General features: G+C 35.7%; 1 protein-coding gene across 1 annotated transcript in view; it reads left to right on the top strand.

The window, feature by feature from the left end:
* Window positions 1–2,153: 2,153 nt before the first annotated feature.
* Window positions 2,154–16,206, top strand: part of ANKRD17 (ankyrin repeat domain 17) — a gene marked incomplete at its 5' end in the record, with an annotated part of 86,997 nt that continues 72,944 nt past the window's right edge. Inside the window, 5 exons of the mRNA XM_080796380.1 lie at window positions 2,154–2,180; window positions 3,259–3,412; window positions 11,912–12,068; window positions 14,580–14,727; window positions 14,963–15,110. Coding sequence (XP_080652506.1) covers window positions 2,154–2,180; window positions 3,259–3,412; window positions 11,912–12,068; window positions 14,580–14,727; window positions 14,963–15,110 — 634 coding nt within the window. The remainder of the gene's footprint in view (window positions 2,181–3,258; window positions 3,413–11,911; window positions 12,069–14,579; window positions 14,728–14,962; window positions 15,111–16,206) is intronic.

Here is a 16,206-nt window from a genome sequence, read left to right as displayed (position 1 = left end):
GTCCCTGTTTTCATGGAGTTTAGAAAGGTAATAAATTTTATAATATATCAGTGTAATGAATTTATGAAAAAATTATGTAGAATAGGGATCTAGAGATTGCTGAGATACTTGCTTAGGTCTCATAGGTAGCATCTGAACCAGTAAAGGTACCTTGGTCTTTAGATCCTAACAGTATCCTTGAAATTAATTTCTTCTTAGTATTAAACAAACTGGGGGTGGGGGAGATATAAATCCATTCCTGTTCTTCTCTTTTACCCCAATACCTTTTTAAAAAATCTGTACATAGAATTTCATAGTCATTTGAATTTACTGTTTTTAACTTACCAATTTTTTTTACAAAGTAAGAATAGTGGACTTAAAAGTTACTGTAACTTCTGTGGATATTTGAAATCAGTAAGAAAACATTTCTGTAATTAATATCCCTCATGAAGAGATTGAGGTGCATTTTTCTTAATAAATTTTCACCAAGCTCAGTTAGGACATAGTGTGGCATTGGGCACTTTATGTCAGAGGCTCATTTTTAATTGAAATTTAATATCTCCTATGATCTAACCTCTAAGTCTCTTACCTTTCCTACAGTAAATACTCTGTTCTAGCATACAGAAATTTTATAGCTGTCTACCAGTGTTACATTCCTTTTTCTCCTGTTGTCTTACATAAATTAATTTGGTCAGAATCTTTTCATATTTATCTTTATGCAGTGTCTTGTTTGATTTAAATACCTCTGATCTATACCCTTAACTTGGCATTTAACCGTGCCCTGCCTTTGAAATATTTTGTTTTCTAAAACTCTAGTCTGAAATATTATTAATTTTTCATTTGTTTATTTTACCGATATTTATTTTTCCATGTTTATTTCCTTTGTTTTCTTTCATCTTCTCCCATTGGGTTGGAAAATTGTAGATATTTTCACAGAGAAAATTTCACTGGGAAGCAACTTTTTCTTTAAAATGACTCATCTTCTGGACCTTCATTAAAGATAAGAAGACATAGTTTTTATTATACTATAATTTTGAATCACATCTTGCTATGGCCAACTCATGTCCCAAAAGTTTACTTAATTTGTTAGATTTTATTTATTTCTTCTGGAGTGAAAGAGAACATACAAGCGGGAGAGGGATAGAGAGAGAGGGAGAGAGAAGCAGACTCCCTGCTGAGCTCAGTGAACCTTAGGGGTGGGGGGGTGGGTACAGCTCAATCTCTGGAACCTGAGATTATGACCTGAGCAGAAACCTTTGGTCAGAGGCTCAATTTACTGAACCACCCAGGCACATCACCCCCTGTTTTTGAGATATATTCCCAAAGTCTACTTCTTAAAGTATAACATTTATGCTACTACCTTGAAAGAGAACTTAAAACTAAAAAGAGTATATTCTTTTTTTTTTTTTTCCTAACTCCCTGTCATCTTAACAGGGAGTCGTTATTGATGGGTTATTATACTGCAAAGTTTTGTGAAAATTTTCAGATATTTACAGAGATTATTTTCAGGGTATCCAGTGTCTATTTGTATTTGAAATTTTAGAAATCTGAAATCATGTTAAACTGTGTTAGTCTAATGGAAATTTGGAGAGAAACATACTGTTTCCTCCCAGATTTAACTTTCAGTATTAAATATGTGTTGGTTATTCCTGGTTACTAGATAGGTGACTTTCAAAGATGAAATGACTCAGAGTTTCTCATGTTATAGTAGTTAAAATTTTATTCCTTAAGGTTTTTTTCAGATTTCTTACATTTAAATACTAGGTATGAGCATAATTGTGTTCTAGGTTAATAATTACTTTTATATCTATTTTAGTTATAACTGCTAGAAGTACCTTAGATTTATGAAGTAAATTTCATGTAAAATAGTGACAGTTTATATAATAATTGTCAAATTTTTATCAGCAAACTAGAAAGAACTATCTTAGTACTTATTTGTAAGTAGCCTATAATAAGGGATATCACAACAAAACTTTTCCCCATGTCTTCAGTGTTTGCTGTGTTCTAATTCTTTAAATATTTTTTTTATTGAATCTCATGTTGACTATATTAGTGGTTCTCAGTGAATGGTCCACAGGTCCCTCAGGTCCCAGAGACCATTTCAGGATATCTAAGAGGTCAAAACCCCTTCATCACAGTACTGACATGTTATTTGCCTCCTTTACTGTGTTGACATGTGCACTGATAATGTAAAAGCAATGGTAGGTAAAACTGCTGGCCCCTCAGTCAAGGCCATGGCATCAAATTGTACTAGTGTCATTGTATTCTTCAATTCTGCATACTCACAGTTAAAAGAAGAAAATGAAGATCCTGTTTTACCTAAGAATAATCTTGATAAAGCAATAAATATTAATTTTATGAAATTTACACTTTTGAATACGTGTCCTTTTAATATTACTGTGTGTGACAAAATGAGAAGTACACATAAAGCACTTCTGTGGTTGTGTGTGTGTGTGTGTGTGTGTGTGTTTTGAGATGCAAGGTAAAGTAGCCATTCCTTTTTTTTTTTTTTGGATGAAATGCCATTGTTAACTAGAAAATATAATTGAGAGGCCCAGTACACTTAGCAGACTTGGGTATTTGGCAAATGTTGTTATCAGAAATGATGGAAGTGAATTTGTCATTTTAAGAGTGATTGACAGTATTTGTCACCAGTGATGAAATTAAGCTTTCAAGCACAGATTAGAATTTTAAATTGTGTTTGCCTGGGCTTCACAGTACTTAAAAACTTTTCTGATGAAAATATCACTGGTGGCGATACTAACAAATGTGATTTTTTGATATTGTAGTTTGATTTCTCAGTATGGTGACTATTAATAAATTTAGCCCTTATCTGAAGGTCTGGGGTGGGCAGTATTTTATAAGTGTATAAAGGGGTCCTGAGAGCAAAACATTCAAGAGCAGCTGATTTAGGTCCTCTACTAAAGCCAAAGGTTTCACGTTTAATCATTAACCTCATAGGTCCCCCATCTTGCCCTTATCCTACCAAATTAAAATAGAAAGAATACATAATTTCAGTAAAAGGAAAAAAAAATGAGACTTTGCTGTATATGAGTAGCACATTCTTAAATTCTTCTACAAATATAATTTTCTCCTTTAAACAGTGTGGGCTTATGTATTATATTGAATTTATTTAGAATTGCATTGTATTTATCATGATATTTACATTAAAATATTTTTTCTCTCTTCTTCCTTTTTCTTCTGTTTATTTCTCTTATCACTTTCCCTTTCTACTTTCATTCCTCCCTTCCTTCCTTTTTTTTGGTATTTGTTTTCTAGGTGGAATCTTTCATTTTGGATCAGGATGATTTGGAAAATCCAATGCTGGAAACGGCTTCCAAGTTGCTCTTGTCAGGTACTGCTGATGGTGCAGACCTCAGGACAGTAGATCCAGAAACACAAGCTAGACTGGAAGCTTTACTAGAAGCTGCAGGTAAGTCTGCAGACCTTACATATGTAATTAGATTATATAATTTTCAAAGGTACATATAAATCTAATAAAAACTACTATGATTAGGGGTGCCTGGCTGTCGCAGTTGTTAGAGCATGCGGCTTTTGATCTCAGGGCCATAAGTTCCAGTCCCATGTTGGGTGTAGAGTTTATTAAAGTAACAAAAAGCTGCTATTATTATAAATACAAGGTCTTGGACATTTAGGGTAATACTGTTCATAAAAGTTAATGGATTGCTTTCTAGAGAATTTCTACATGGAATATTTCATTAAAGCATATTTTCAGGGGCACCTGGGTGGCTCAGTGAGTTAAAGCCTCTGCCTTCGGCTCGGGTCATGATCCCAGGGTCCTGGGATCGAGCCCTGCATCGGGCTCTCTGCTGAGCGGGGAGCCTGCTTTCCCCCTCTCTCTTCTGCCTGCCTCTCTGCCTACTTGTGATCTCTGTCTGTCAAATAAATAAATAAAATCTTTAAAAAAAAAAAAAAGCATATTTTCATTACCCAAGTAAAATCCACATACTGCTGTCAGCCTTGAAGAGAGATTTCATATAGTCGATTTTATTTAGTCACACATTCCATACTTGTAAATTTGCCTACTTGATAACATGTATTCATACCCTAAAATTGGTATTCACCATACTCTTAGTCTTTCATAGAAATGCACATAATACGGGTGCCTGGGTGGCTCAGTCACTAAATGTCTGCCTTTGGCTGAGGTCCTGATCTCAGGGTCCTAGGATCAAGCCCCACATTGGGATCCCTGCTCCACTGGTAGCCTACTTCTCCCTCTCCCACTCCCCCTGCTTGTGTTCCCTCTCTTGCTTTGTCTCTCTCTGTCAAATAAATAAATAATTAAAATCTTTTTTTAAAAATGCACATAATGAAAAATTTTAGTTGTCCTACACACATGTTCCTTGATGAGATGAAATAAGGTGAAGCTCTTTTTGTTTCAGCTCTCAAACTGTAAACAAGTGTCCTTTTCACAATCTACTTAGACCCATGTTTTTGACATTGTGTGCCTTTTGTTGGCAGTTTCATTGTTTATAATGGTCTCCAAGTATAATGCGAGAGTGCTATCTAGTGTTCCTAAATGTGAGAAGGTAGTGATGTGCCTAATGGAGAAAGCACATTGTGTTAGATAAGCTTCTTCAACATGGGTTACAGTGCTGTTAACCATGAGTTCAGTGTTAATAAATCAACTGTATATTAAATAAGGTCATCTTTAAACAAAAACATACATAAGACAGTGTTTGGTTAATGCAAATGCTTTGTGACCAGAGGCTCACAGGAAGCTAGTTCTGTGTTTTCCCTAGGAGCAATGGCTCAGTATTCATTAATTAAGTTTTCCCAGTGACCATGAATCATAAGAATTGACTGTCTATAATTTCCCTCTTTTTTTTTTTTTTAAATGTTTATTTTTTTATTTTTTTTTTTAAAGATTTTATTTATTTATTTGACAGACAGAGATCACAAGTAGGCAGAGAGGCAGGCAGAGAGAGAGGAGGAAGCAGGCTCCCTGCTAAGCAGAGAGCCCGATGTGGGGCTTGATCCCAGGACCCTGAGATCATGACCTGAGCCGAAGGCAGAGGCTTTAACCCACTGAGCCACCCAGGCGCCCCAATTTCCCTCTTTTCTGTCATAGTCTTGAAACCTTAAAACCTTGTAGAGTGGATCATTGTATTATTGTAAAATGGATCATTATTATATTGTCCCCATAAGAATAGTGTTTTAATTAGAGATTATATACATATATATAATTACGCCTAAAGTATAAGGGAATAGTAACTCTAAATCTCTGATCTTTTTAAATATCCATATATTTTCTTAACTTTTCTAAGGTGGAAATAAATATATTGTGAACATTAATTGATCATTTTTTTAGCAACCTGATTTCCTGTATAGTGTACATACAATGCATGTAAACTGCTGCTTTATTATAGCATAAGACCAACCTAATACTATTTGATAATCCTTTCAATAAATATCTTGTGAAACAGTATCTAAAAATTCGAAGGACTCATGGTTAAATTTGATTTCTATCCTAAGTTTAATTCTAGAATGGATTATTGAAGGGATCTTGACCAAGTACAAATGAAAACATAGTAGGGCACATGCAAGGTCCAGTCCTCGAGTATAAGAAACTATTTGTTCAGGAGAGTAGATATGGGGCGCCTGGGTGACTCAGTCGGTTGGCTTTTGGCTCCGGTCATGATCTAGGGGTCCTGGGGTTGTGCCCCACATTGGGTTCCCTGCTCCGTGGAGAGCCTACTTTTTCCTCTCCTCCCCGCTTGTGTTCTCTCTTGCTATCTCTGTCTCTGTCTCTCTCTCAGGTAAGTAAAATCTTAAAAATAAATTGTAGATACAGAATTTAGCATTTGCCAGAATTTGGTGTTGCTTTAGAAGTTCATATGAAAGAAGTGAGGATTGTGAAATTATTTGAAAGTGTCATAAGAGGAAAAGATAATGTTTCTCCTGAAGATGAGAAAACTCAGGTTGAATAAAAGAGGGATATTTGTTTTTGTGTCTCCAAGAGGCAGAACCAGGTTGAAAAGTGCTACAGGAGAGTGGACTTCAGCTGAGAGGGGTTACTTTTGGGGGTAGAGTTTCTTTTCATAGGATGCTAATAGCTGCCTCATTTTCTCATTTCTGTGTTTATTCCCATTTTTTTTCTGTTTTCTTTACAGTAGCCAACAAGTTAGCCTCTCTCCTCCCTCCCTTCCTTCCTCATCTTCTTTATCACTTCTCTCCCTTTCTCCCTTATTTCCTTCCTTTAAGAATGAAAAGTGTTAACACATAAGCCCAGAGGGAATACCCATCATCCAGCTTTAACAGCCATCAGTGTATGGACAGCCTTGTTTCCTCTTTACTTACTACCACCCTGCTGATGCCCCACGCCCCAAGTTAATTTAAAGCAAACTAAACATATAATTTGATATGTAAATACTTCAGTATTGGGGCACCTAGATGGCTCAGTTGGCTGAACATCCAACTCTTAATTTCGACTCAGGTCATGATCTCAGGGTCCTGGGATTAAGCCCTGTGTGGGGCTCTACACTCGTTGCAGTCTGCTTGTCCCTCTCCCTCTGCTCCTCTCCACTCTTGCGTGCTCTGTCTCTAAAATAAATAAAATCTTAAATAAATAAATGAACACCTCAGTATATACTCCAAATTAAGAACTATTTTTAGATTTATTTATTTATTTTTAGATTAAGAGAGAGCAAGAGCAAGTACACGGTGGGAGGACAGAGAGAGAGAGAAACTTAAGCCCTATAGGGAGCTTGATCTCCCCACCTTGAGATCACGAACTGAGTGGAAACCAAGAGTTGGTTGCTTAACTGGCTGCTCCACCCAGACACCCCAAGAACTTAAAAAAAAATAAAATAAACATAATACCATTGCATAGCTAAATAAAAATAGTAGTAATTCCTCAATATTGTCAAATATCCTATCAGTGTTTATATTTCTCCAGTTATTTCATAATGGTCTTTTTTTAAAGATTGCTTGCTTGCTTATTTATTTATTTATTTATTTTTAGAGAGGGAGAGAGAGAAAAAGTGGGGGCAGAGGGTGAAGGAGAGAGAGAATCTTAAGCATGCTCTACGCCCAGTATAGAGCCTGACACGGGGTTTGATTTCACAACCCCGAGCTTATGACCTGGTGAAATTGAGAGTTGGTGGCACCCTATAATGCTCTTTTTCTACTTGGTTTATTTGAATTAGGACCCAAACAAGTTTTACTTTTTTTTATTAAGTTTTTAATATTTTTAAGGGTTTTAAAATTTATTTTAGAGCGAGTGCGTGTGTGAGTGGGGGACGGGCCAGAGAGAGAAAATATTCGAGAAGACTTCCCGCTGAGTGGGATCCTGCCTTGGGGCTCCATCTTACCACCCATGAGATCATGTCCTGAGCCAAAACCAAGAGTCTGATGCTTAACCGATTGAGCCACCCAGGCACCCCTGAGTTTTTAATTTTAATTTCAGTAGTTAAAATACAGTGTAATATTAGTTTCTTTGTACAATATAGCGATTCAACAATTCTGTACATACTCATCATAGTAAGTGTACTCTTTAATCCCCTTCACCTGTTTCATATTTACATATTTTTGCATGTAAAATTTTATATTTTTCATGTTATTTAGTTTAAGTGTCTTTTAATCATAACAGTTTCCTTTCCCCCCCCATTTACTGAAGAAATTGATTCATTTGTTCCACTTTATCAGTTTTGCTAGTTGCACCACTGTATGTTGTATTTCCTGTAAATCAGAATTCAAATCCAGATATTGACCAGATTCAGACTCGTTTTGTTTTTGGCAAGGATAGTCATTCACGGTGTCTATATTTCCTTTGCATCACAGAACTACTCTGGTGGTTCTCTTTTTATGGTGTAGAGATTGATCATGGTTTAAGTATCCTGAGAAAAGGTGTTTGAGAAGTAAAAGTTTTTGAGACTGCCTGAAAATACCTTTGATGCTATCTTCATACTTCATAGTTTGAAGGTATAGAGTTCTAGTTTAAAAATCTTTCAGACTTTTGAAATTATTGCTCCATTATCTCCTGATTTCTGGTGTTGCAGTTCAGAAAGTTAACACCACACTTAATTTATAGTATTCTCTTATCTTTGCAACTTTTCTTTTCTCATCCTTCTCCATAGCATTAGAATTTGGAGCATTTTAAAATTTTGCTCACATTTTGAATATTTTTGGCTATCCTTTACATTTCAGATTTTCTTCAAATGTCTGGTGAAGCCTGTCCTTTTTTGTAGTTATTAGCAATGTCATAAAAAGCTAAAATGGAAGGTGCATGTGCCTGTTTTGTGGTTGGGTTTCACCATGAAGTATTTATTACATATTATATGTTATAAGTTATGTACATTATATAATTACTTTCCTGCTGCAGTTTAACAGTTTATTATAAACATAGTGGCATGACACAACACACTTAGTTTTTGTAAATAAGACATCTGGACATATAGTATGGCTAGATCCTCTTGCCTGGGGTCTCATGGTCTGAAATCAAAGTAACCCCTGAGTTGAGTTCTCATCTGTAGGTTATAGGAGAAAATATGCTTTCAGGTTTATTGTTGGTAGCAGAATTCAGTTCCTTGTAGTTACAGGACTGAGATCCTGATTTCCTATGGAGTGTCAGCTGGGGCTGCTCTTACCTTCTTGAGGTTGCCTGCATTCCTTGGCATGTGGCTCCCTCCGTCTTCATGCCAGCACAGTAGAATCCTTCTAATGCTTTGAATCTCTTTTCTCCAGTTAGCCACAGAAATCTTTTAGTTTTTCATAGGCTCATGTGATAAGGTCAGGCCCGTCCAGATAATATTCCTGTCTTCAGGTCAACTGTACCATATAACGTAACCTAATTATGGGCATAAAAGCTATCAAATTCCCAGTCCCATGGATTACGTAGAGTGAGTACAGCAGAGCTGGGTAAAATTGGTAACATTTTAGAATTCCTGTTACACAGTGATTGGATAGAGACCCCTTTCTTTGAGAAGTCTCCAGATGTCAGTATCTTTAAATTTTTTTTTCTGGGGCTTTTCAGTTTCTTGAGAGACACATTTACCAGTTTTTATCTGGTGAATGATAAACCTGGCTACCTGTATTTTGGGAGCTTAAAGTGGGAGGGGTTGAGGATCTCACTGTTTATCATGCATATATTCACTTAATCCTTATTTCCCTTTAGTATATCATCTCTTTCTCCTCTCTGTCTAATGACTACTAATCCTGGGCCTTTCTGGTTTGGTTTCTAAAGAGAAGAATCATCTGGCTGTGCAGTTTGGGAATGGAGTCTTCGAGTGTCTGACTCCTCCTCTCAGGTTTTCAGCTAGTCTCTCTGTTTTCTGACCCAAGCCTCACCCCTCTTTCTGGTACCTACCATTTCTGAGCCCTCTTGGGCTGGTCACCTTGTTTCTCTTTGATATCCCTGTTTCTGTTTGTTCTGTTAAGTCAGTTACACCTCCTCTAAACTTTGTCTTCATAAATAAGAATTAAGTTGAGTAAGTTCCAAGAGGAAAAAAAGGGAAAGGTAATTATCTTAAAATCTGAAATCTAGGTAATCTTTTAATGCACTCTCTTCTATCATTTATATAGCCTCTAATGTCTCACTAGGACATTTTTGGTCACAAATTACATGGTTCTGTTGTTCAATTGATTAAATGTTAGACTTGGGAAAGAATAATCTGATCATCACGTATCTTTTCTGTTTTTGGTCTTCATTAATACCTAATAACTGGATAAGACTAGTAAAAAAGGATCATCATAATCCAGAGTAACTAGAATAAATTAATTTTCAGTCACTGTTTATTCATTTGAAGAATTACCGTATGTATCTTAGGTTACTTACTAATTATCTTTACTAAAATAGTACCATTACTTATGAAGATATGAGAAGCTCGTAAAAATTTAATATGGAATATTTTGTTTTTGATGGTCTTTCTTTTTAATACAGTGATTACTTTTTACTAATCTAGATATATCTTCTTACCTAGTTCTGTTGCTGTCATTGACAAATAGTTGTTACATGCTGATCTGGATTGGCTAAACAATTGGAACTCATTCTCTCATGTGAAAATGCATCTGTGACCTTGGTTTCCATAGTGTTAGGATACTTAACTAACCACAGATATCTTACTGAATAAATACTGCTATAGCAGATTCAGACTGTGGTTGGTTTTTAATATTAGTGACACAAATTAAAATCATTTTCATCAGACTGAGACTGTCTTTATTCTTTGCACATCTTGATTGTAACAGATACCAACTTTGACTGCTTTGAACATTTGTTGTATATAAAATCATAAAGGCCAGATGTATTTTTGGTTCCATAAGATATAGTATTTGATATCTTGGATTTTTCCAGAAAGAGAACCAAACAACTATAAACTTTTGTAAAGTTTAAACACAAACTTATATTATGTTATTAAGCCCTTCCACTGTAAAAAGAAATTTGTACAGATACATTTATTATTACCATTTGGGTTTTTTTTTTTTTTTTGATTGATGTCTTAGTTAAGTAGTTTGTTTTAAAACCTGTAATAATAACCTCTTAATCTATAATGTGCATCTGAATTGCTTGGGGGATCTTTTTTAAAAATTCACGTTTTGGATCAGAAAATCTTAGGGCCCGAGGTTCTGCAGGTTTTTATTTTTTAAGGTTTTGTTTATCTATTTATTTATTTATTTGAGAGAGAATGCATGTGTGCACAGGAGCGGAAGGAGGAGCAAGGTGTGTAGGAGCGAAGAATCTCAGGCAGACTCTGCTTCAAGAGTGGATCCCACATGGCGCCCTGACGTAGGGACCCCAACATGGGTTTGAGGACTTGACCTTATGACCCTGCAATCATGACCTGAGCCAAAACCAAGAGTTGGATGCTTAACCAACTGAGCACCCCCAAGATTCTGCATTTCTAACAAGCTCCTAAATGATAATAGCAGTGTTTCTTGTCCATGTACCACTTACTGAGTAACAGGGATGTATAATATGCATTATAACATTAGGTATTTATCTTCAAGTTGCAGCAGAGGTTTTTAATCCTGGCTATGCATTAGACTCTTCTTAGTGCTTTAAAAATATTTAGATGTCTAGGCCCCACCTCCTACTTACTGAATTACATCCTTAGATGTAGAAGAGCTTAGCATCTATATTTTTGAAAAGCTCCACTGATGGGCAGCACCACTGAGTTAGAATAGTGAAAGTTAGAGATAAATTTGCTTTATAGTGATATCCAGAAAAGCAATAAGATATTTTTCATGCAGATAGTTATTAACCAGTTCTACTTACGAATTTTTATTCTTTAGCTGTTCTGGATGTTTTTTAGATGTTATTAAGAACATGTAATAAATTGTAGACATAATTTGAAATGAATTAGGTACTTATATTAACTTTTATATGGCCTGTAATGTGTTATTTGACCATATTTGATCACAAGTGGAGTAAGCCACCTAAACAGTCTTAAACAAAAGTGGGCATCTACTAAAAATAATGGGGATAATTCTGGCTTCTGGCACTACTGGTCTCAATGAGTCAACCATAACTTTTATCAGAACTACTTTCTGTTTCTCTGTTCTGCACTCCTTCATATTGACTTATTTTGGGTAGTCTGTCTGTCTTTATGATCATGAAACTGGCCATAAGCTCATGACTCACGTCTTGGCAATTCAGTTAGCTTTGAACGTAGAGGTTCTTCCAAACCTATGGCAAAACTCTGGGTGGGGACTCCTAGTTGTCCCAGCGTAGGCCAAAGACACATTTCTGGTACCAGAGAGTTATGGGGTCAGGCACTTCGAGACCACACGGGAGGAATAAGGTTATTACAGAATTGGAGAACAGTGATTTTCCAGAAGATTCCAAACGGATAGTATATACATGAAGTGTAACATTTAAAGATTGTTCATTAAAATAAATAGAATTAAGTAACTTGACTTTTGCTTTGTTTCTCCTTTTGGGTGTATCCTTATTGGTGTGAAAATCATATAATAGGAATAGGCAAATTATCTACAGCTGATGGTAAAGCCTTTGCAGATCCTGAAGTGCTTCGGAGGTTGACATCATCTGTTAGTTGTGCGTTGGATGAAGCTGCTGCTGCACTTACCCGTATGAGAGCTGAAAGCACAGCGAATGCAGGGCAGTCGGACAAGTAAGTACATTTTCTCTGTGATCAGTATAAAAACGTTTTCTTAATAGCTAATGTTCACTGAGCCTTTATTTTGTGCTTGGCATGGAGCTAACTACTTTATATGTAATATCTTGTTTTCACTCACAAAAAGCCTTAAGGCAGTGAATTTTGTTTTACTTTCCTTTTATTCTGAAAACCTCAAGAGAAGTGAATGATTTAATTGAGATCAAATAGCTGACACGCAGCAGACCTGGGACACCAGTGACTGCAAGTTAAGACCTTTTGACTCTTTAGATTTTGTTTTCTTTTAATGTTTTGGTGACAAAGAAATAAATGCTTTCTAATTAGGCATGCCATTTTCTAGTTCATGTGTATAGTTATCATTTTAAAGAGCAAGGTTTTTATTTGTTTGTTCTATGAATGTTCAAAAATGTCATAGATTTAGTTCCCATAATTTGAATGTGAGTCCCACATACTTAATGTTTGTATGTCCTACAATTACTTTTACATAGTACTTTATAGTTAGTAAGGACTCAGTTTATATTTTGTGACTTTGCTTTTTTAAGTTTTTCTGATGATCTTATACCATTTCATATAAAAATGTTATGGATAGTATATGAAAAATGGATATAAGCTCCAAGAAAGCAAATAGAAAATAATTAATATAAATTACCTTTTTTGCTTCCTCAGAGGCTTGTTTTCCTCTAACTGAAATGAAGCCATTTTATTTATTTTAGCAGTAGCCTTTAAACCATTCAGAAAATGGGAGTATTCTTTTATACATGGGTTTAGAGAATTTAAAAAATAGAATTTAAGGATTATCTTTTATATAATAGTGTTTTTGTGTGACATCTTTAAAGAGCACGAAAGAGAGGTTGTATAGTGTTAACAAGAATATGAATTTACTGTTTCTCTTGGCTCTGAGTTAATCTTCATTTGTCTAGATTTTTGTGTTTTTATTAATTTACTATTCTTCTCATGGATTGACCCTCCTTCAGTTGACTTCAACTTCTGTTTCTTGATTAATGATCAGTTTTACTACCCTGTAGTATTACTGATACTCTCTTAAATGTGGTGCCTGCTGAGACTGGCAGGAAAGAAAGTTAAAAACGCCTTGAGGAGTATATTAAAGCTAGTTCAAACAGGAAATAGAATAGAAAAAGAAGAAGTTACACATTCTTTGGCATTGAATATACTAGAAGAATAGTAGAGCATGTTTGTGACAGTCATTTATTCAGCAAAACTTGAGAGATATAGTGGAGTGCAGTGATGTTATATGTTAGATTTTATATTAGTTAAGTTTGGTGCCATGTGCGGATCTAATGTACCCTGTGCTCTTAAGTTTGGAATTCCAACTGTTGTTACAGTAGTTCTGGTAAGCTTGTTTTAAAGCTAGCACACACATAAGGAAATAGAATGCAAATCTAAATGGGATAGTAGAGGAGTGTATGTATGTGCCTCAGGAAGAGAAAAAGAGTAAGAGCCCACTTGAAAGAGAGAAAAGATATGTTCTTAGAAGGACATGTCTTGTGGGAAAGATTTGTCTTAAATTTGTTTAAAGGTAATAGAGAACACTGGGTCTGGGGACTGTCAGTGTCCTAAAAAATGGGAAATTATGAGACAAGCATATTAAGTGCTATTCAAGACTTTGACTTTGGTAAGGAGATAATACAATTAACCAGTAAGAGTAATATATAGCATGACACACAATGATAATAACTATGGGGAAAAATTGAGTGGAGAAGTGCTAGGGCAGTGTTTAGGGTTGGAGAGCAGTGCATTTTTAAGAGAGTAGTGGGGAAAATCCTCACTTAAAAGGTGGCTGTTTAGCAAACAGCTGAAGTTGGTAAGAGTGTGAACTGTGTCTGACAGAGAAGCTGTCTTGGCAGAGGGACAGCAAATACATACATCTTGGAGTTGGAGCTTAATTAGCATTTTTTATGAAAGGAAAGCCAATCAATGTGGCAAGAGTAAGAGTGAGAATAGTAGATGATGAAACCAGAGAGGTAAAAAGTAGGACTGTGGGACCCTATCACTGGAAAGATCTCATAGGTACTTGGATTTTAGTGTGACTGAGATTAGAGGCCAAATGGAGGATTCTGGGCAGAGGAGTGACATGATGATCTGCTTTCCTTTAAATAAGATCTCATTGACTGCCTTGTTGAGTTTGAAGGAAAACAAAGATAACAGCAGGAAGGCTATTCAGGAGACTTTGCCATAATCTGGGCTAAACATGATGTTCTTGAATCTGGGTGGTAGTGATAATAGAGATACAGAAAAGAGGTTACCCATGGATGCCTTTAGTACCAGAAGTGACAGGACCTACAAGAGGATGATGTAAGAATTGACTTATATTTGAAATGAAGAGAATATTAATAGCACTGGATTTAGTGTTTTCTTAGGATGGATTTTATCCAGGAACTGAGAGACTCTTTAGAAGTGTCCATAGTTGGAATTTTTACCTCAAAAGCCAGTACGCTGTGTAATTTTTCATATTTTTATATCCTGATATTATAATGTTCTTCCCAATAGCCGCAGTTTGGCAGAAGCCTGTTCAGAAGGAGATGTAAATGCTGTGCGAAAGTTACTCATTGAAGGGCGAAGTGTAAATGAGCACACTGAGGAAGGGGAGAGCCTCCTTTGTTTAGCTTGTTCTGCTGGATACTATGAGCTTGCACAGGTTCGTATGATAAAAATAATCACACGGGTTGTTTTTGTTTTTTAATCTGGCCTGCTTGGTAGGAAAATAATAAAACTCAACCATTAGGTTCATTTCAACAAATAGTATTGTTAGATACACTTTGTGGTTGCTGGCTCTTTTACTACAAATGACTAGGTGGGTGTTAGTGTGAGTATGTCCCAAATGTTATGAACATATCATTTTCTAATATCATTTAACCTTTTTCTTTCATAAGGTTTTGTTGGCAATGCATGCAAATGTGGAAGATAGGGGAATCAAAGGTGACATTACACCTTTAATGGCTGCTGCTAATGGAGGACATGTCAAAATTGTGAAGTTGCTGCTAGCTCATAAAGCCGATGTCAATGCACAGTCTTCAACAGGTTATGCATATTTCTTTTTCAGTTTCATTAAATATGAAGACCCTTTGGTAATAATTATTTCACATGACAATCATTGCTTATAAAGCTCTTGCAATTCTCTAACTACAAAGTGCTGCATGTTTGCATAAGGTTATGTATTAGGTTTAATGTATAGAATATATTTTGAATAAAATTTTTCCTCTTTGGTGTGTAAGGATGATCACTTGGTCTTTCAAAGTTCTTTTAGATTAAATTGAATGTTTGCTCAGTTAGAAGGACTACCCTCTTGGAAATGGGCTACAGTGCTCCAACCCAGATTTCCTATTTCTCAGGGGAGAGTGGAAGGGAAGATAGGTAGAACAAGAGGGCTGTGGAATGAAAGGCAGGTCTGTCATTGTCTACTGATATTAAATTGTGGCCTATAGAACAACAAAGTATTGTGAAAACATTGTGTCCCACAAGGGGGACATGACTTTAGTTTAAACTTTTATTTTTTTAAACTTTTATATTTTTTTTCAAAATTGGGCATAGATGGATTTATATGAAAGTTCTAAAATTATATGAAAATATATTTTATGCGTCTTTGTCATGTAAGATTTTCAGATTTGTTAAATATTTTATTTATTTATTTTTAAAGATTTTATTTATTTATTTGAGAGAGAATGAGGAGGAGCAAGAGAGAAGGAGCAGGGGGAGGGGCAGAGGGAGAGGGGCAGAAGGAGAGGGAGGAATAGACTCCCCGCTGAGCAGGGCCCAGTGTGAGGCTGGTTCCCGGGACACCCCAGGATCACCTGAGCTGAAGGCAGATGCTTAACCAACTGAGCCACCCAGATGCCCCAAATTTGTTAAATATTTTAAATCATTTTTAGGAGCTTACAGGTTCTGGTTTGAAGGGGTTTTAGAAACCCTTATTTTACCCAGAATGTTAATTTTTTTTGCCTTGTAATGTGGGAGATTTTCATCATCCAGAGGAACATTTTTGAAATTACTTTAGCTTTGATAGTTAGCTGGTGTTTGAAGTTACAGTGAAAACAAATATGTATGATTAAAGGGACAGTATGAGATATATCTATATACGATGAATAATTATAATCACAAAAAATAAAGCATGTGAAAC

Source organism: Martes martes (genome assembly GCF_963455335.1).
Source record: "Martes martes genome assembly, chromosome: 2".
Taxonomy (NCBI): Eukaryota; Metazoa; Chordata; class Mammalia; order Carnivora; family Mustelidae; genus Martes; species Martes martes.
Note: the sequence above shows the minus strand (reverse complement) of the source record. Positions and strands in the feature narration are given on the sequence as shown.